At 50.1% G+C, this 21,427-nt stretch overlaps 2 protein-coding genes, 1 long non-coding RNA gene and 1 pseudogene across 3 annotated transcripts in view; 1 reads left to right on the top strand and 3 right to left on the bottom strand.

Moving 5' to 3' along the window:
• The window catches only part of LOC141428635 (WD repeat-containing protein 3-like), a 7,579-nt gene extending 7,047 nt beyond the window's left edge, over positions 1-532 (top strand). The window contains exon 7 of the mRNA XM_074088639.1: positions 342-532. Coding sequence (XP_073944740.1) covers positions 342-532 — 191 coding nt within the window. The remainder of the gene's footprint in view (positions 1-341) is intronic.
• A 2,255-nt stretch (positions 533-2,787) lies between these two features.
• LOC141428950 (uncharacterized) lies at positions 2,788-4,321 on the bottom strand (annotated as a pseudogene).
• Positions 4,199-5,358, bottom strand: LOC141428634 (uncharacterized). The gene is made up of 2 exons (XM_074088638.1): positions 4,600-5,358; positions 4,199-4,441 (listed from the first exon to the last, which is right to left on the bottom strand). The coding sequence occupies exons 1-2, from the start codon at positions 5,356-5,358 to the stop codon at positions 4,199-4,201; spliced, it is 1,002 nt and encodes a 333-aa protein (XP_073944739.1).
• Positions 5,359-9,207: 3,849 nt separating this feature from the next.
• LOC141428588 (uncharacterized) lies at positions 9,208-9,745 on the bottom strand. Its single transcript, XR_012451444.1, has 2 exons — positions 9,665-9,745; positions 9,208-9,632 (listed from the first exon to the last, which is right to left on the bottom strand). It is a non-coding gene; the product is annotated as an uncharacterized lncRNA (long non-coding RNA).
• Positions 9,746-21,427: the final 11,682 nt, after the last annotated feature.

The raw sequence follows: 21,427 nt of genomic DNA, 5'->3' as shown, positions 1-21,427 counted from the left end.
GGCGGCGACTTCCGGGGCCGGGCCGATTTTTCGGGAGCGTCTCCGGTGCCGTTGTTTTCGGCTGGGGCTCTCGCGGCTCTTGGTTGGAGGCCTTCTTCTTCCTCCCGCCGCGTTTACGTCGCCTTTTCAAAGGCGGGCGACTCCCATCGTTGGCCGCCGCCATTAGGGAGTGTGGTGCGTGTCCATGTTCCACCGTGGTGGCGGTGGCTCCTGTTGGGGTGGTTCCGGGGCGTGCGCGCGCGCTCGTGCGTGTGCGTGGTGCGACTCCCGCCGTCTTGTGCCTCGCCTCCCTCTGGAATTCCGGGCACAGTACGCTATTTGCGGTGTGGGGTCCTCCGCAGTTTGCGCACGTCGGCGGGTCCTCGCGCGGTCGCTGGCAGTCGCGGGCAGCATGTCCCTCTCCACAGCGGACGCAGCGTTGCGGATGGTGGCAGTTCACCGAACTGTGCCTGAACGCCTGGCACCGGTGACACTGCGCAGGTCCTGGTCTTCCTCGCCAGGCTTCCACTTTAACCCCACGCATGCCCAGTAGCGTGGTGATGTTGTAGATGCCTGGGATGGTCGCGCTGTTCTTCTCCACCTGCGCGTGGAAAATGCAGCCAGGGCGTCCCGCTCGCGCCCTCACTGCCACAGCAAATATCGGGAGGAACCCCTTCTCCCTCAGGCCTTCGACGACGTCCTCCGGCGTTGTGTTCGCGGGGAGGCCGCGTATTGCCACTTTCAGTGGCAGGTCTTCCGTCCGGGTCCAGTTGTTCCAGGCCAAGCCTGGGGTTTTCTCCAGGTGGTCTTGGACCACTCGGTATTCTGCCTCCGATCGCGGCGTGAAAATTATGCCCTCCTTCAGCGGCTTGGCGTTCACCGGGTGTCCCAGCTTCTGCTCCAACACGCGGAAGTGCCTGGGCCACTCTGGTAAGCTCGTCACAGCTAAGGGCGGGTGCCTCTTCCCCCTCGCGGCGGCGGGGGGCGCCGGTGATGGTGGCGGCGGTGGCGGAGGTGGTGAAGGCGACGGTGGTGTAGGCGACATCCGAGGTGATGGCGGTACTCTGGCTCTGCTCCTGTCCTCCTCCTCGTCGTCGTCCGTCCCCAAGTCCTCGCAGGTTACTCTGCGGGACGAGAGGTCCATTGGAGACAGCTCCAGTCGCGGGATGGTCGGGCGCGGGATCGACGACGGAGAGGGTGACAGTCGCCGCTTGTTTGTAGCGGCAAACGGCGGCGGCAGGTTGGCTGGCGGTGGAAAGCGCGACGGCGATGGGATCCTCATCGCCGGTTGCGTTAGTATCGCGGGCGCGGTCGCCGCATTGGTTGCGGGCGTCGCGCGGGTGGGCGGCGCACGTAGCGCTGGCCACGCGGACTCAGATGCGGATGGCGCGCGCGCAGGCGTTGCGGGCGAGACAGGCATTCGCGCGGGCGGCACTGCCGCAGTCGCGGGCGGCACGCGCGCGGGCGGCGCTGTTGAAGGCGCGAGCGGCGCGCTCGCGGGTAGCGCGCGCGCGGACGCAGGCGGCTCGCGCGCGGGCGGCGCTATCTCGGGCGCGGTCAGCGAACGCGCTGGCGGCGCGGTTGGGGCGCGGGCGGCGCGCTCGCGGGCGGCGCAGGCGCGGACACGGGCAGCACGCGCGCGGGCGGCGCAGTCCGGGATGCGGCAGGTGGGCGCACGGGCGGCGCGAATAGCGCAGCCGCAAGCGATGCAGACGTCACGGTCGCGGTCGCGGGCGCACGCATGGGCGGCGCAGTCGGCGCGGGCGCGCGCATGGGCGGCGCGGGCGTAGGCGCGGCGCACGCATGGGCGGCGCGGCCGCGATCGTCGCGTACGTTGGCGGTTCCAGTGCCGCGCTGGGCCGGTGTCGGGCACGGGATTTCTCCGTGCTTTTCACCGGTACGCGCGGCGGCGGCGGAGGCTTTTTAGGCGCGCGGGGCGCTGGCGGCGCCTTGGATGCAGGCGGCGAGCGCAGCGGCGAGCGCGGCGGTGAGCGCCGCGAGGCGGGCGCGGGCGCCGGCGATGTGTGCGCGGCCCTCGCTTTCGTCGCGGGGCCGCGGGGTGGTGTGCGCTGCGGGAGAGGTGCAGGCGGCGGCAGTAGCGGTGGTGCGGCGGTTGCCGCATCCGCGGGCGGCGGCGTCGGCGACGCCAGGCGCGGTGACGACTCTTGATCGTCGTCCGGAGCGTCGGGAGCAGCGGGGGGAGTCTGACATTCAGCTCCCCCATGGCTTTCCTGAAGGCGGGCGGGGTCGTCATCCCTGGCCCGCGGCACGAACGACGTGGCACATATGCCTCACGGCATTGATGTCCGCCGCGTCAAACTGCACCCTATGTTTCCGCATCGGCGTGGCTATCCGCGGTCGGGTAGCCTTGCGAGCGGTAGGGTCCGGAGGGGCGGGGGGCGTCGGGGGTGGAGCCATCTTGGCTCGGTGGGTAGCCCTAAAAAGGGCTGTTTTAAGCTACCCACCTCCGCTACTAGAGCGGTGGTGGGGAGGCGGCTATAACCTAGGCTGCCTAGGGCAGCTGCGGCATATCGCGGCGCGCGACCATTGGGCGCGCACCGCCCTCCTCTGCGTTCTCTGTCCTTTCCCGGTGAGACCCGCTGGTGGGAGGCCGGGATCGAACAAAGTTCGCAGTTTAAGGCGGCGCGGCGGATGCGAGAATTATGGTCCGAGCGGTGGGTAGCGGTGTTTCTACGGAAAAACTTCTACCCACAAGTACCACGATGACTGTCCGGTGAACTGCCTTATCGCTGCGGCGGGCCTGTATTTATACCCCCGCGGCCGGGTATAAGCCCGCCCGTGATTGCTATAATTCCCCGATAATCCAGGCGCTGTGATTGGTGGACCCAAATCACAAACGCACTGAATTACCGGGGAATTTTCGCTATCGCTACTTGGGTTTTTCGCTTTTATTTAACTATTACTAATCGATTTCGCTACAATTTGATTCTTAAACTACTTATTCGCTATTTACAATGATTCTTAACCTAATTATTCTACTTATTCTATATTTAACAGCTATTTATTTTTATTCTTAAACTATATTATTCTAGTTTCGCGGCTGTCCGCAACAATTCTCCCCCCGCCGAATCCGCAGGGGAGGCTTCGTCCTTTGTCGGGAGGACAGCCAGTCGCGTCGTAGGGCGCCGGAACACTCCTCCCTTGGTGCGGACGTCCGCGCTCCGGATGCCGCCGTCAGGTCCAGGGAAGACTGCTTCCACGACGCCTCGGGGCCACACATTGCGTGGTAGGTTGGAGTCGACGACGATGACGACGTCGCCGACTTGCAGCGGTCGCTCGCCCCGCTCGGAGATTGACGGGGGGCGAGAGTTGGCAGGTATTCCCGGACCCAGCGGGCCCAGAAATGATTGGCTAGCGCTTGGCTAGCACGCCAGGCTCTTCGGTCAGCTTCGTCGCACGTGCCGGTGGAGGGGTGCCTGCCGGGCCGCCGAGCAAGAAGTGGCTCGGCGTGAGCGCCTCCTCGTCGCAGGGGTCGACCGACACGTGCGTCAGCGGTCGCGCGTTGACGGTCTGTTCAGCCTCCGCCAACAGTGTCACGAGCACCTCTTCCTTTGGTGCCCGTGAGAAGAGTGTGGCGGTCAGTGCGGTCTTGACTGACCGCACCAACCTCTCCCAGGCGCCCCCTGGTTAGGAGCTCCAGGAGGGATGAACCGCCATTCCATGCGGTGTCGCAGTCCGATGTCGCGGAGCTCGGGCAGCCACTCCTCTTAGGCGGCGCGAAGCTCCGTGTCGGCCCCGCGGAAGCATGTACCGTTGTCACTATACATGACGCGGGGCCAACCTCGTCGAGCCGCCATACGCCGCAGCGCCATGATGGCGGAGTCCGTAGAGAGGCTCGCGACGATCTCCAGGTGGACGGCGCGCGTCGTCAGGCAGGTAAAGAGCGCTACCCAACGCTTTTCGTGGCGCCGCCCAATCGTGACCGTCAGCGGGCCGAAGTAGTCGACCCCGCAGTTAGTGAAGGGCCGGCTGTAGGGGTCGATGCGGGCCCGCGGTAGATCGCCCATCGCTGGTGGGCGCGGAGTCGAGCGCCGCACAGCACATGTGCGGCAAGCGCGCGCTACCTTCTTCACCGTGGGGCGAAGGTGCAGCACCCACAGTCGCTGCCGCAGGTCGTTGACCACCCGTTCGTTCGATGAGTGGTGGGCGTCGCGGTGCGCCTTCTCGATTAGAAGGCTCACGAACGGGTGGCGGCCGTTTAGGATGACCGGCCTCTTCGTCGCGTCCGGCACCGGCGCGGCGTTGATGCGGCCACGCAGCCGGAGTAGGCCGTCCTCGAGGACGGGGTCGAGGTGGAAGAGGCTGCTCTTCTTTGGCAGCCTCCCCCGTATCGCAGTATGTCGATTTCTTCTGCGAAGCTATCCATCTGGCACTTCCGGAACCAGAGGTGCTCCGCTCGTTCGATATGTCGCACTTCTAACTGACTATCTTTGTCGCGGCACTTGTCGACAAAAATATCACTCGCGCTGTCGCTTTAATTAGTCTTTCGAATTTTGAAAATCGTTCAATGTTCGGCAACGCACTGGTCAGATTAACACTTTTGTTTTTCACATTTTCACTTGCACTCGCGTCCGCATTAATATTATAAATTTCGCTTACTGTTTCCTGCGGCCATTGGTCTTCCGGTAGCCGCAGGAAGTCGGGTCCGGTGAACCACCGGTCAGTGGTGGATATTTGGCGGGCACTGTCCGCCCGCGTCGCGTCGTCCGCCGGGTTTGCTGCTGTCGGCACCCACCGCCATTGCTCGGGGCGGGTTATCTCGGCGATCTCACCAAGTCGATGCGCCACAAAGGGTGTATAGCGCTTTGCGTCGTTGCGAATCCACGCCAGGACAGTGCGTGAATCCGTCCAGAATACGACGCGCTCGATCGTAAGTCGTTGTTCCGCTATGATTGTGGCCGCCAGCCGAGCCCCGATCAGAGCCGCTTGTAGCTCCATACGAGGAATGCTCTGCTGCCTCAGCGGGGCCACCTTCGCCTTTCCCGCCACCAGAGCCACCGTCACGGTTCCGGAGGCGTCTGTCGTCCGGAGGTAGATGGCCGTGGCGTAGGCGCTCTCGCTCGCGTCGGTGAAGGCGTGCAGCTCGTGGCGGCCCACCGCGTAGCACCGCTCCAGCTGCAGTGCCGCTACGGCGGCTAGACCGCGAGCCCACTCGATGAAAATACCGCCGTCCTCCAGGTCCAGCGGCTCGTCCCACGGCGCCTGTTTGCGCCACGACTGCTGAAGGGTCACCTTGGCGGTGATTGTGTAGGGCGATAGGAGCCCGAGCGGGTCATAAACTGACATCACCGCGCTCAAGGCCTCTCTCTTCGTTGGTGTGCGCGTTCCTTCGCGCACCTCTTTCGGCACCCGGTTCATTGCGGTGTTGAACCCGAGTGTGTCGCTTCTTGGGTCCCAGATGAGCCCCAGTATTTTCGGCCCCTCACTCAGGCCTAGTGTTGCGGGCGCTGTTGCCCGCAGTTCAGGTTCGATTCTTCGCTCGAGTTTCGGGAATTGGTGTTCCACCCGCGCAGCTCAAAGCCGGCTCGTAAGTGGACTTCGTTGACGGCCGTTGCTACGTCCACGGCCTCTTCTTCGGTCGCGTAGCTGTCCACTAGGTCGTCCATGTAGTGGCTCGACGTTATCGCGTATAGTGCCTGCGGGAATTCCGGCGCATGGCGCTCGGCGTTGTGGTTGCGCACGCTGTGCGCCAGGAAAGGGGAGCTTGCTGCTCCGAAGATCATCGAAGTCATTTTCATTAGCTTGGGTTGATTCTCGCCCGGCTCCCTCCATAGGAACAGCTGCGCCGGGCGATCTTCCGGTCTAATCTTCACTCGGAGAAACATTTCTTTTATGTCTGCCGTTACTGCGTAGCGGCCCTCCCGGAACCGTAGTAGTATGCCCGGAAGGGACTTTAGCAGGTCGGGCCCCTCCAGCAGGAAATCGTTAAGGCAGCGGCCCTGGCTGCGGCTCGCTGCGTCGAAAACCAGGCGGAGCTTCCCTGGTTTATTGGGGTTCCGCACGGCAAAGTGGGACAGCACCCAAGCGCGCGGGTGGCGCGCATCTGCCTCGGTGGCGGGCTCCGCATAGCCCTTCGCTATTAGGTTGGTGACCTGTGCCGCGTACTCTTGCGCGAAGTTTGCGTCGCGACGCATCTTGCGCTCGATGCCCTTGAAGCGCTGTAGTGCCGTCGCGTAGCTCGCTGGCGTTTGCACCTCGTCCGTTATCCACGGCAGACCGACTTCATAGTGATCGCCGTAGAATTTCACTGTTGCTTCGAAGAGTCGTTTCGCCCGTTCCTCGGCTGGTCGTGGTTTCGTGGCCAGCGACACGCCCAGCGCGTCGATGGCGAAATGTCGCTGAACTAGCTTGTCGGTGGCGTCGTCGCGTACGTTATAAACGTAGAGCACATCCTCGGTCGGGCCGCCCGCTCGAATGGCCCGGGGCACTGAGCCGTAAATGACCCAGCCCAGTGCCGTCCGAACCGCTGCTGGTTGCCGTCGCTTGCCCGTCCGTGTCTCGTGGACGAGCATCAGGTGCCAATTGTCCGCGCCAATGAGGAGACGCGGAATGGCTTCGTCGTAGCAGGCATCGTTCAGCCCACTAAGGTGGCGGTACCGGGTAACCTCCTGACCCAGTCGCTGTGTGTGGATCCGGAGGTTGTCGACGGTGCGGGCGGCGATCTTGTAGGCCTCACCGTGGCCCTGCACCGTGATGTTGACACGTCGACTGTTCGGCAGCTCGGTGTTGCTGGCGATGCCTCTCATTTGCATAGGCACCGCCGGTCCCGAGGCTCCGATCGTGCGCGCCAGGTCTTCGTCGATGAGCGTCACCGTTGACCCGTCATCCAGCAGTGCGAAGGTGTCGACGGTGCCGCTGGGTCCGCTGACGCGGACTCGGCACATCTTCAGCAGGACCGGTGACTTGCCGTCTTCGTTGCTGACCGTAGTCACCGTCTGCTTTTCGGGGATTGGCGCCGGCCCAACAGTGGGCTCGGACGCCAATGTCGTTGGGGACTGCGGTGCCTGCCCACGGGGCGGCGTCCGCTCGCGTCTCGCTTCGGGGTGGCGCGGCACTTTTGCCGCGCTCGCGTGCAGCAATGGATGGTGCACATGCCGGCACCCGTTGACTTCACAGGTGCGGGCTCGGCAGGTTTCGCGGCGGTGCTGCTGGTCCATGCAGCGGAAGCACACGCGGTTGTCGCGTGCCCACTGCCAGCGATCGTTGACCTCCATGTTGGTGATGCGCTTGCATCTCGTGGTGGGATGACCGCCTCCACAGCAGAGGCAGCGGCGCGCGTCATCGCCCTCGGTGGCGTAGACGGGCGCTCGCGGCGCGGCCCGAGGGGTGGGGCCGCGCATCGGCGTCGGACGGGGTGCTGGCCTCGCAGCATCCCTTCGGAACGTCAGCGTAGTGGCGGCGGCGGCTGCCGTCGCTTCCACCGTTGTATAGGAGAAACGCAGGGCGCGGTCGGCCTCGCGCATGAGGAACCGCGACAACAGAATGATTTGTGGCTCCATGGTCATCTGCTCCGATGCGAAGTCCCCGAAGCGTGACCGTAGATGTGGGCTGAGCTTCTCCATCACGTCGCGTACCAGCAAGGGGCTGGCGAGGTAGCCGTGCTGGTCGATTGATGACAGCACGCTGACGATGTTTTGCAATTTGACTGCAAACGCGTTGATTTCGGTGGCAGTTGACCCCAGGCGCGGCAGCTTCTTGAGGTCGTCGAGTGCTTTGGTGGCCAGAATTTCGGGCGGCCAAAGCATTGTCGCAGCGTCGTCATTACTGCTTCGGGGTTGGCCGAGGTGTGGAGCAGCGCCTCCACCGCTTCGCGCGCAGTTCCGCGCAAACAGGAGCGCAGCCGCGCCATATTTTCTTGCGGCGTGAAATTATACGCGCGCGTCGATTCGGCGTAGGCAGCCTGGAACGGCAGCCACTCGCCCGCCGCACCGGAGAAAGCAGGCAACTCGTAGACCTGCCTCGGCGGCGGACGCACTCGTGCCATTTTTTCGAGGGCCTCGGCGAGCTTCTCGATCCCGCGTTGTCCGCTTGCACTTCGTTCGCGAGCAGGTGTAGCTGGCGGCGAATTGCGTCGCTTCGGTTCGAACGGGGGCGGCGGTGAGCGCCGTCGCGGCTCGTGCTTCGGTGGTGGCGGCGTCGGTTGATCCGCCGCGGTGCGCCGTAGCCAGTCATCCACCTTCGCGTGTGGTCCGGTGATGCTCCCGGCTTGTGACTCCGCTTCGATGCTAGCCAGCTTCTGGCGTAGCTTGGCCTTCACTCGCTCCTTTTGCAGCTCCAGTTCTTGCTGCTTGATGCGCAGGAGCTCCTCTTCGGCTTCCTCTTCAGCAAGCCGGATACGGATCGCCGTTGCATTTGATGCATGTGAAGGTACCGGCGACCTCGCACCGGCTTCCATCGCCGCCGGTTGTTCATAAAAGGCGACGGCTCGTTGTGGTCGCTCCTGGTTGGCAGCCCAGTCCATTGTTGGCTGCTCTCCTCCCCCATTTGGGTGTGGGGGAGTATTCGATGGCTTCAAGTTGCGGGTTGTGTTGCACGCGCGCTGCCCCCCCATGGCCTCGCTGTTGCACCGTATCGGCGGTGTGGCTGGGCTGCGCGCCCAGCTCCCCCCCTCGGCCGCCGAGGTGCGCCTCACCGGGGCCGGGCCGCACGCCCAGCTCCCCCCACGGCCGCCGAGTTGCGCCTCATCGGGGATGCGGCCGGGCTGCGCGCCCAGCTCCCCCCCTAGGCGGTAGTAGTCCTCTTCGGTCGATCGGATCGGCTGCATGCTCATGGCTCCCTCCCCGGCTCGGGTGAGCGGGGGAAAGTAAACGGCGTCGCGATGTGTAGCGGCGATGGCGAGGTCACGCGGCGGCTCGCGTGTCGTCATCCGCGTCTCGGCGCGAGGAAGTACCGTGGGCGAGGCGGCGTCGCGGCGGACGATGCGTTCCAACTGCTGTTGCCAGATGTCGTCAGCGGTGGTCGTGGCAGTAGCAGCGGCGGTCGTCGTCGGAGCTCGTTCGGCGGCGGTTTGTTCTTCGGGCGGCGGGTGTGGCGGCGCTCTTCGCGGTCGCCCTGAGATCGGGTTACCACCATCTTCAGTCGATGTCTTCAGATCCGGCTCGAAGGACCAAACACTGTCGTCGATAGACAGCTCGGGTTCACAGCGGGAGGTGCTTCGCAGTCCTCTGCGGTCGTTACGACGGGAGTAGGGCAACGAAAACACCTTCGATAGTGGACTGTATTTATTGTACTGGTTCGTTCGTCGATTCGCGGTGGTAATCGGAGTCCGGTTCGAAATCGCGGTGGTCGGTCGGTAAGGCAGCAGTCGGAGGTCCGTTGGAATAGCAGGGGTCGGTTCGCTTCGCTGGTCGCTGGTCGCTTGCTCGCTGTAGGCTTCGTAGAGAGGAGCGCTTCGGGTCGCTGTCCGCGTCGAACTGCCTTATCGCTGCGGGCGGGCCTGTATTTATACCCCCGCGGCCGGGGTATAAGCCCGCCCGTGATTGGCTATAATTCCCCGATAATCCAGGCGCTGTGATTGGTGGACCCAAATCACAAACGCACTGAATTACCGGGGAATTTTCGCTATCGCTACTTGGGTTTTTCGCTTTTATTTACCTATTACTAATCGATTTCGCTACAATTTGATTCTTAAACTACTTATTCGCTATTTACAATGATTCTTAACCTAATTATTCTACTTATTCTATATTTAACAGCTATTTATTTTTATTCTTAAACTATATTATTCTAGTTTCGCGGCTGTCCGCAACAATTAGCTAATGCTAATAAATGTCAATAATTATTCTCGGTCTCTTTTTGGCGGAGATGAATTTATTTAGTAAAAAATTACGTTTTAAAAACATGTCGGATATAAAAGCGATCGACGACAAATGTCTTCCCTGCCTAAGAAGATGAAAAAGTGCAGTGGTTAGAAAAAATTAGGTACTACATAGCTTGATGTCTCGGGTTCGATCCCCGGGGCGACTCCTAAGTCGCGACGCGAACAGTTTTTTTTTTCGTTTTTTTGTAGTGAAACCTACTTTTTTCTATTTACTAAGTTCTTTAGTTTAAACACTTGCAAAAATATATAAAAAAATATAAATTTATTCTATTATCCTTACTAATATTGTCAAATGCGAAAGTTGCTTTATCTGCAATCTGTATGTAACCTTATCGTACCTAAACTGCTGAAGCGATGTAAATAAAATTCGGTATGAAGATAGTTTGCGATCTACGGAAGGACATATGAAAATGACGTATGAAAATGTAAGCAGTTATAGGTAATTTTGTATATAGAGTGGACCAATTTTTAGGCGCTGAGTACATATTTCGTTTAGTGTTAGCTGAGCTAGGAAAACAAATCACGTAAAAATACAACCCTGTGTATTGGTCTACAGTCCCTTCGATTATGCCTCCATGAAAATTCGATTACGCCATTTACGATGCGTTGCGTTACGCGCCACCTGCCCGACCCTTTTACGTTTATTCCCTAGGTTGTAAACGGTACATTAAAGACCTTCAACGTTGTGAATACTTCTCTGAAATCTCAAGGTCACGAAATTCATCTTCAAAGAGAAACCAAAAAGTTTAAAAGTCACCTGAATAATAGAAATATAGAGGAATATAGTCACCTGAATCAATATCTGCCACAGTGGAGCGTGCAAAAATATCTGACACGTCGTACCGGCACTAGAAATAGAGTTGTATCAGGTATTGTTGCGTTAGCACCATCCCAAGTAGCATTAAAAGCTGTATAGAAGCTGTATTTAGGTTCATGTTTATACTTAACGCTGTTTAATTAGGCTGTATAGTCACCTGAATCAATATCTGCCACAGTGGAGCGTGTAAAAATATCTGACACGTCGTACCGGCACTAGAAATAGAGTTGTATCAGGTATTGTTGCGTTAACACCATCCCAAGTAGCATTAAAAGCTGTATAGAAGCTGTATTTAGGTTCATGTTTATACTTAACGCTGTTTAATTAGGCTGTATAGTCACCTGAATCAATATCTGCCACAGTGGAGCGTGTAAAAATATCTGACACGTCGTACCGGCACTAGAAATAGAGTTGTATCAGGTATTGTTGCGTTAACACCATCCCAAGTAGCATTAAAAGCTGTATAGAAGCTGTATTTAGGTTCATGTTTATACTTAACGCTGTTTAATTAGGCTGTATAGTCACCTGAATCAATATCTGCCACAGTGGAGCGTGTTAAAATATCTGACACGTCGTACCGGCACTAGAAATAGAGTTGTATCAGGTATTGTTGCGTTAGCACCATCCCAAGTAGCATTAAAAGCTGTATAGAAGCTGTATTTAGGTTCATGTATATACTTAACGCTGTTTAATTAGGCTGTATAGTCACCTGAATCAATATCTGCCACAGTGGAGCGTGAAAAAATATCTGACACGTCGTACCGGCACTAGAAATAGAGTTGTATCAGGTATTGTTGCGTTAGCACCATCCCAAGTAGCATTAAAAGCTGTATAGAAGCTGTATTTAGGTTCATGTTTATACTTAACGCTGTTTAATTAGACTGTATAGTCACCTGAATCAATATCTGCCACAGTGGAGCGTGTAAAAATATCTGACACGTCGTACCGGCACTAGAAATAGAGTCGTATCAGATATTGTTGCGTTAGTACCATAGTCGTATATAGAGGGGGGGGGGGGGGCAACAAGTCCTTGTTGCCATGTTTAGGCATTATTTTCTACTCTATTTTTATTAACCCCCGACGCAAAAAGAGGGGTGTCATAACTTTGACCGATAATATGTGTGTCTGTCTGTCTGTCTGTCTGTGAGTCTGTCTGTGGCACCGTTGCTCTTAAACGGGAGAACCGATTTGAATGCGGTTTTTTATTTGAAAGCAAGTTTTCTAGCGATGGTTCTTAGACATGTTTTATAAAAATCGGTTCAGCCGTTTTTGAGATATTGTATTTTTTAAGTACAACAAATTAAAATAGCTTTAATTTAATTTGCCGTGAATCATTTAAAAATTTTATTGCCCGTTATTTACATAATTACAAAAAATACACCAAACCAAATAACTCTGACACCTTTCTTTTTTTTTTCAGTAAACAACGCAACAGCTCCTCGCCTAAAACGAGCCTAAGCCAAATCTATCCCACAGTTCCCTCCAACGACTCCACTAAAATATTCATAATTACTAAGCACAGGCACCATAGACGTTTTTCTCTGCACCGTAATTTTATTCACCAAAGTTGCCAGCATTAATAATTCCGGAACAAAAGGGCGCGGGAAAATGTTTTTGACACTTTGTTCGGAATCAAATTAGAGGGAATTTAGTGAGGGGGAGAAAGTTTTAGACAAAATATTGCACTACTGAACGTTTAGCTGCAAGCGTTCCTTTCTAGCAAACAATGAGTGATAGAGATGGAAGAAAACTCAGCGTGATTGTACTTTTCACTAGAAAAAGGAGGGGTGGTTTAAAATTAGAATCTGTCTTTAAACAAATTTTGCATGATCAATGCAATGCTTCAAGCATCAAAAACCTTTTTAGGGTTCCGGATCATTGGATAGGTCTTTTAAAACCTTTACAATACAATACAAAGACTCTTTATTTTACACCAGACATAGTTTAAGCGATACAGAAAACAAATACACAGAGAAAAAATTACAAGGTGAGCAATAGGCACCATTAGATTTGATTAGAGGCATTAGGGGTTTGCTAAGACAATTTTTTGATTCATTGATTTTTTTGCGAAATATTCAACTTTAAAGTGCAAATTTTCATTAAAATCGAGTGTCCCCCCCCCCCTCTAAAATCTAAACCGGTGGGTGGAAAAATTTGAAAAAAATCAGGATGGTATGGTAGTAAGTAAAAAACTTTCAAGGAAAACTATAACGGCTAAGTTTGCTTGAGAATTATTAGTAGTTGAGAATAGTTACGCGCTTGAGAGGGTAATTCTTTGAGACTGATCAAAGTGATCAAGCAACCAAGTGCTAGTAACCCTAGAACATTTCTTACCCTACCGTGTCGTTAGCTCGCGGAATACACTCCCCGAACTTGTAATAAGTGCACCTTTAGTGAACAGTATCAGAAATCGACTAGAGATATACTAAAAAAAAACTAGAAGCGCAAGTGCATTGAGATGCTATTGTATTGATATCTGAGAGTCTAAGGGGCTGTTTCACCATCCATTGATTAGTGTTAACTGGCGGTTAGGTGTGATGCCGTCTCTATTTGTTTTGTTCGAATAGACGGAGACGGCATCACATTTAACCGTCGGTTAACACTAATCAATGGATGGTGAAACAGACCCTAAGCGTACAAAGTTGTTTTACCCAAGATGGTTGTTAAAAATGTTTTTTCTTTTTCTATGATAGGTAAGTTTTGCAACCGTCGGAGAGGTCAAATGGTAAACAACTGATTTGTTTGAGCCAAAAACGAGCGATCTATTATCTATGCCAGTGTTGCCATTCAGGGAAAAATAAATCTATTCATTTTCCTACATTGCAGTCTGTAATGCTCTTTACCCATTCATTGCTGCGCGCCAGGTTACGCTGGGCTTAATGAAATTTGGTATGTAGATAGCTGGGTCTGAAATAACACATAGGCTACTTTTATTCCAATATTCCCACGGGATAGTTGTTCTTAACACAACACCTCAATGAAGATTACGATATACATTTTGGGATTTCCCACAGGAATTTTGTTAAATCCCGGAATTTTAATTGTAACTACCAGATCGAATAGTTTACGCGTGCGAAGCCACGGGTGAACTCGAGTTAATTAATAATCTCTCAATACAATCTTCCCCTACGTTGTCTTGACATTGAGGCTGACTAAAGTAGCACAACAAATACGAACGACTCCGGGAAAATATTATAGGTAAGAATTATTCAATACCTACATCTGTAATTTCATTAGTTATTCCTTCTTGTAAATACTTTTAGTTCGAAAATCCCAAGTAGTTAACAAGCCGAGGAACAAGACCAAGAGCGAGATAACCTCTAACCTTTTCAGATCGAAGAGGATTAACTCAAGTAATATTAAAGTTAAGATTTACTTGGAATCCACACAATTTATGTAATGGGTTGGCAGCTGGCTTTATTTGGCCCGTTTTTGAGGCAGTGTTGCACCGTTTTTGAGGCAATGTTGCAAGTTGCCATACTTGTTCCATACCTTGTGATTTGCAATTTGCACGGGTTATTTTATTTGTTGTGTTGTAAAGAGATTACTTGTCTTTTTGCGTCGAAACTAGCTTTAGTATACCGTGGCATCGTTCCCGTGGAAGAACAAAAATCAGGGTGGTTCTTAATTTTGTAGGAATTTCAGAAAAATCTAAGCGTTGCCTGTCGGCAAATATGGATGGCGTGTATACATGTAAGTTTGTAGGTTTACTTTAAACACTTTTCTTAATGTAGGCAATACAATACGATGATTCTTTATACACTACAAATAGTAAGCGATACAGGAAACAGGTGCACACAGAGAAAATTACACGGTAAGCAATAGGCGGCCTTATCGCTTCAGAGCGATCTCTTCCAGGCAACTTTTTATAATATCTAAACATGTTAACTATCACATCTGTGGGATCCTGTAATTGGCTGTTTTTGCTATTCCCACTACACCCACTACATATGTTGTATTTTTAGCTGTTTGTTAAATAAATTTTTTTTAACCCCCGATGCAAAAAGAGGGGTGTTATAAGTTTGACCGCTATGTGTGTCTGTCTGTGGCACCGTAGCTCTTAAACGGGTGAACCGATTTGAATGCGTTTTTTTATTATTTAAAAGCAGGTTTTCTAGCGATGGTTCTTAGACATGTTTTATCAAAATCGGTTCAGCCGTTATTGAGATATTGAGCTTAGATGTGACAATGTCGGGGATTGTTAGTTAGGTTATCACTAACGTTACTACTGTAAGCCTCTACTTCTTTAAAGATAAACCGACAGACTAATGGATTTTGAGAGAATACAAGTGGAAGAAACCACAGTGAAAGTTAGTATTAAATAATCCCTGGCATGGGATTGGCCGACTTTATTTTTTCCGGGACCTAGACCCTTAGGCTGATCAAAGTGTCCGCCATCATTGAATTTAGGCGGAATCTCCGTAACGACGGATAATAACGCTTGTATCCCTCAAAGCTGCAACGTGGTTTGTCTTAAAGGTCAACGATCTGTAAAAATTAGAGTTAAGAGCCATTGGATGAACAATGTTTAAGTTAGCTAATCCTACTAATACACTGAGCGGCAAAAATCTGGCCCTCAAATGTATGCAGAATCGGTAATTTTGAATGAAGGGTGGGCCAAATTTTTTACTGTTGTTTATACCCTATGCTGTATATTATATATTATTTATAATTGCGAAAGTTTGTAAGTCTGTTTGTTACTTTATCACGCCTAAAACACTGAACCGATTCAGATGAAATTCGGCATAAACATCGTTTGAATCCCGGAGAAGGACAAGAGATAGCGATTAACGAATTTGCGCGGACGGAGTCGCGGGTAACGGCTAGTGTTAAAAAAAGAACTAATAAGATAGCAGAGAAAAATAGTACAAAATATCACTTGTAGTTTTGGAGCACGTGCCGTGCCCGGTTTTGGAGCAAGACGGACTCATCTCTTCCGAACGAGACGCAGGCCGGGGTTTGCACCCACGATCCTCTGCATGAGAGGCCATAGGTCAAACCACTAGGCCATCACGGCTTCCACGGCGGAAGCCAGTTGGGCTCATTTAAACAATGGCTTGTTTGGAGACTGTCGCCCGTTACTGGCTTTGTCTAAACTTTGCTTTATGACTTCATAACGACCGGAACCAAAATGTTTTCACCTGTTCTTTCAATCACACGGTATACGATGGAAGTAGAAAGAGATGGGGAGGGCGAGTGAGTGCCTGCAAGTGGACCCTGCCGATTGATTTGGCGGCCAATGTGTCGACCAAAATTCCCATCAACACGAGACCTCTTAGCTTGTGTGCACCATTTTGTAAAACCAAATTGTATTTGCGACATGTAAGTAATCGAAATTACTTTACAGAATAACAAATCCGCCACGATTCATACCTACGTACAGCGCCATTATTAGCTCCTGGCAAAAAAAATCAAGTCTAACCGAGCCAATAATTTCAATGGTTCAGTGAACCGCTAATCTGACCTCTGGCATGGCACCGAAAAAAGCAGACCCCTGTCCCATGCGACCTCCAGACCAGACACTCTAGCTTCGCATTTCTCAGAAATCAAGTGAACATTTTAACGGATTTCTATGTAAAATTAGAAAATAATACAACGATGTCAGATAAGCGTATATAGAGAATTATAAACAGATGATTATAATCAGTACAAATAAGTTTTCGTTAAAATTATATAACCGAATCAATTTACAAAAGTTCAAAAACCGACGTCGTGTTTTCAAATTTCAATTAGACGAAAACGGGTAAGCCGATTTTTATCGAACATAGTTAAGAACTAACGAAACGAAAGTTTCTGCGCTGCCTGTACTTGCTTCATCAAAATTAAGTTTCCTCACTAATATCAAGTTGTCACATTGTCGCATTAACCGTCGAAGAGTAGAATCGATCAGTGCCCTTAGTGTAAGTTTTCGGTTACAAAATACGTCTCGATCGCGTTCGAATTAAAATCTCAATTTATATGGAAACACGTACAGCGCCTCTAGCGGAACGTTTGCAATGTTCGTGTTTCCATACAAATTGAGATTTTAACGCGAATGCGATCGTGACGTATTTTGTAACCGAAAACTTACACTAGGGGCACCGGTCCACCAGGCACCTATACCTGCACACGCTGTGCTACAAATTCTACGTAATAGTCAAGTTTCACCGACATAGCTCGAAAGATACAAGTTGAAGTGTCAATGGGCGGGCCACATCGCTCGAAGAACAGGTTATGATTGGTTTTTTTGGAGTCTTTTTGTATTTTTTATTTCAACTCCAAATTTGTTACTTTTACGGGTATCCCGTGAAACCATATCGAAAATTAAGTGAAATTAAGTAGCATAGTAGAAATAAGCAACCTGAGATATGTATGCATAGGAAAAATTCGTGTCTAGATTCCTGTCCAGCAGTGGTGTAGGGGTTATAGCACGCAGCACGGATTGCTGAGGACCTGGGTTCGATTCCCAGTGCTAGTCTCTTTTTCTGGTTTTTCTATGTATCCATGTCTCAGTTTGTATTTTCGAAGAACAGGTAACCGTTGGATGAGAAAAGTCCTCAAGCGGCGACCACGAACCGGAAGATGAAACGTTGATGGACTGACGACATCGTGAGAATTGCGGTGGATGCAAATGGCGAGTTGTAGTTCATGTGGCGTACTAAGGGGGGGGGGGGGGTCTTTGTTCAGTAGTGGACGTCTTGATGATGACGATGACCTGCTATCGACAGTAATACTTAGTCCGTTCGCTTAAAAGCGTTTATACCTGCTGAGCTGGCAACGTTGCATTTTTGATAGTTTTTCTCGATTATTCTATAAAACTTTAATGAAAATTAAAAATGTTTTCTGATAGAACATTTCTTAATATATAAGTTAATGTGTCTAGTCCAATAATTATTCGTGATAAACTTTTACATTGCTTAAAAACTAATTAATGTTTATGACCGGTTTTTAAAGAAAATAAAAGTCTATAACCAATAATTATTGGAGTAGACACAGACAACATTATTAATTTTCGTTAAATTTCTAACAAAAAAGCAACGTTGCCAGCTCAGCAGGTATTAACGCTCTTAAGAATACCCTTATCTGGATCCGGGAGACGCATCTGCTGCAGACGTGTTTTATTAAACACCATTTGCATATCTCAGGACAATTCAATTTTACCTTGAGAATCGATTTGAAGACGACGTAATTTCGATGAAATCGTTGAAATTTTTGCTGATGCTTTCTTTTTTAGGGTTCCTACGAATCTCAACTGAACTAAGGGTAAGTGCTAATAAGGCTTTATATTCTAACCGTCCGTCTGTCACTCACAGTGAAATAAAGAATGATGTAAATTTTTGTAAAAACCAATACCTAGAGTATAATATGTAGGTAAGTAGTAGTCTTTATTAAATAAGAGTGATATATATCTCTATAAAAAACACAGGTTTTTTTTTTCTTACTGCACATTTTGTTGTTGCATCCAAAGTCCCAACTACATTTACTATCCATACTAAGTTTAAAGTCGATAACCATAAACCGTTGAAGACTTTACTCCTGCAAAGACGATCCTGGCCGGACCACCGGGATTCCACTGCCACATTATATCATATTTTCATCTTACGTAAGTTAAGTATGCCAAATTTCATCTCAATTGGATAGAAAGTGGTCGAAAAATGGTTCGCAAGTTTTGAACCCACAATTCACATACCAAAGAAGGTTGCAAGTTAACTAAATAAAAGCTTGTAATAAAGTTTTTAATCAAAGGGATCTTCAGATAAGTAAGAAGCGTTTTCTTCTGAATCTTTTGCTAAATCTCATTAAAAAGTGACTACGGAACACTTCGTATGACGCCAGAGTCGCACGGAGTCGACTTTTTTGTCCAATAGCTTAATGGAAATATTAAGGCATAAACGATCGACGATAATGCCTTCCTTAGATTGTGATTTTCTGTTGAATTCACAGATAACACCAAAGTCGAGAGCGACTAGCGCAAGCAGAGCGCGAGGACGAATAAAATCTGAAATTAATTAGGTTTGGATGCTGCAGCACGCTACAAGTGTATAACTAGATAGAATTTGTTCTCATTGAAAATCTATAGATTCAATTAATATTTTTTTAAATACAAAAAGTCTCCAGATAACCAAACATAATTTGATTGCTTAATAGCGACATCTCTTGTCTGGGTGAGCGGTTAGTTGCGAAAAAATGTAACGTCTCTCGATGAGAGCGAAACATAGATGTCGCTAGTGCTGCTGCTTAATTAGCGTAGTAGAAAAAAGCAACCTGAGATATGTGTGCATAGGAGAAATTCGTGTCTGTCCAGTAGTAGTGTAGGGGTATGGCATGCAGCACGGAATGCTGAGGACCTGCGTTCGATTCCCAGCGCTGGTCTCTTTCTGGTTTTACTGTGCATCCATGTCTCTGGTTGTATTTTCGACACACGCAAACTCACAAACTTTCGCCATAATCTTAGTAGGATTAAAAGAGGTAGCGCGCTGAAAATTATACGTCCAACAAGCGACAAAATGTAGTCTCTATCCTTATGTAGCGTCGAAGCAAAGGACAACCATATGCCTTTCATAATAAGAGCAAGAACGTCATAAAGCATGTTGTGTGTGCTTCAGAGCATGTTTTTCATTATTTTGTCTTCAGTTTGTTATGTATGGTCCGTTGTTGATGACCGTCAATGAATGAACGAATCTTCCTTCCTATTCAATTACGCTTAAAATTCGATTGGCAAAAGGCGCTCTTGAACAAAATTATACAATGACAGGCTAAATTGTCCCGTTTCGTAAACAAGCTCTAACAATCTGAGCAATGACAGGCTGAACTTTGCAACAATTTAAAACTAGATTAACGGTTTATAATTTCTGTTTAGAGTCACCTGATGCTTGCCATTTAAATTCAAAGCAATGAAAATTTAAAAAGATGTGTGGGCAGGCCATATCGTTTGAAGAACAGATACCGTTTGGGATGGTTTTCGAGCGGCGAACACGAACTGCAAGACGCAGCGTTCAAAGGTCTCCTACTAGGTGGACCGACATGGTCATAGTGGCAGGCAACGGTGGTATCAAGTGGCGAGATTGTAGCGTTCTAGGAGGGAACGCCTTCGTTCAACAGTAGGTAGACGTCATCTAACTGGTGAAAAACTGAGAATAACATTTTTTAGGGGCTATGATAGCTGGCGAAGATGCACGGAGCGGGCGCACGCCTGCGGATGCGGTTACAGCAGGGCTACTACGAAACTCGAAAATCGAAGTTCGTATCGTACCGTCCCGCTGACGCTAATATTATTTCATACGAGAGCGAGAGGGACGGTACGATACGAACTTCGATTTTCGAATTTCGTAGTAGCCCTACAGGTACTTACAATCCGTCCCACGAGTGCAGTTAGTTATTTTTCGATAGGCGTCCAACCGTTTCGTGCAAACCGCATCAGCCAGCAGAGGGCCTTACGTTCTACAAATTAGCTTCGTATTTTAGTCTCTTCGACTGCCCTGTTACTTCTGACTGCTTATGTTAGCAATGTAAAATATTTCCCAACGCTGCTGAAGGACAAAGTACAGTACAAATATTATCCTAAATAAATAGAAAGGGTTCCGAAATTGTCAGCGCATTATTCGGAGGTAAGTCGCTAGGGTTGCCTGGAAACAATGGGCAAGTCGAAAGTATAGTGACAACAATAAAGGAACAATCTTGAATAGCCAATCTTAGTGTTCCAGCTGCCATTTTGTTTCTAATGTATTCTTAATAAGTCAAAGTTTAATTGTTCAAAATTTAACACATATTTGTATTACTTAAATTAAACGCCTCCGATCTATCAAGATCCATGACAGCTGAGCCTTGCTCGTAGGCCAAATGCACGCAGTGTGGGGTTATTTTACTTTGGTAACGGATATAGACATAAAAAAATAAGATTTTCGTTATTGGTAGTAGGTACTAAAAGAGCTACCTTCATACCAAATTTCAAGTTCTCGAAAAAATGAATGTACTTAACATTATAATGTTCTGATTTCTCGGCAATTTGTACAGAAACCTCGTTGTATGAGTAATAACTGTACTTATTAATGATTGTTTTGTCTCAGAAATTTGTTTTTTTTTTTCACTGCCCCAAGGAGTATCAGAAATAAATTACAGTTTGATACCACCACGCGATTTACCGTCATTTGGTGCAAATGGAAAACTCGAAATTATACGTCAAAGTAGAAAAATTACAATTTGAAATACATCAACAAGGAAAATTGACCATCCTGAATATCGTCGAAAATAAAACCTTGTTTTATGGTAAAATTGACCAGCACCGCCTCGCCTCGATCGGTTAGTATTCTTCATATGGATTTGTATGGGTATGCGCTCACTACATCAACTCCGTAGCGTCACCGGATCGCCTCACGCGCGAGGTTGCCACGCGCGGACGGCGAGTGGACCACTCGGTGACAGCCCGCTGCTCGCCGCCATAGTGACTACTAGAAAAGTCGTGGACCACGCGATGACCACCTGTCGACAAGTGGACGCCGAAAGTCGAGGCGGTGCTGGTCGGGTGCCGGGTGGCTCTAATGAGCTGTGACCTAAAAGATATAATAAAAATATCCAGATAACAATCCCTGCGAGCACACAACATACAACCCTGGCAACAAATTCCCACAACTGTCTCTAATGGGAGGTAACTTTAATGGAATTAAGGAGTTTGGGTTTCGGGACCTCGCGGGCGTCATGCCAAACTTTAATATGGCCAATTTTATTACGAATTAGAAAAGCAATACCGGAGTTAGGGAGTGAAACTGGATAAGCGGTGTTACCTTTTAACTAGCTGTTACCCGCACTTTGTC

The sequence above is a fragment of the Choristoneura fumiferana genome, chromosome 6 (assembly GCF_025370935.1).
Source record: "Choristoneura fumiferana chromosome 6, NRCan_CFum_1, whole genome shotgun sequence".
NCBI lineage: Eukaryota > Metazoa > Arthropoda > Insecta > Lepidoptera > Tortricidae > Choristoneura > Choristoneura fumiferana.
The sequence above is the reverse complement of the archived record's forward strand: the minus strand, read 5'-3'. Positions and strand labels throughout refer to the sequence as shown.

Excerpts from the sequence above, each read along its gene's own strand:
- LOC141428634 (XM_074088638.1), bottom strand. The coding sequence starts at position 5,358 with ATGAACCGGGTGCCGAAAGAGGTGCGCGAAGGAACGCGCACACCAACG. Across the intron at positions 4,442-4,599 it reads ACCAATGGCCGCAGGAAACA|TGCCGCGACAAAGATAGTCA; the intron begins GTAAGCGAAATT and ends TTTGTCGACAAG.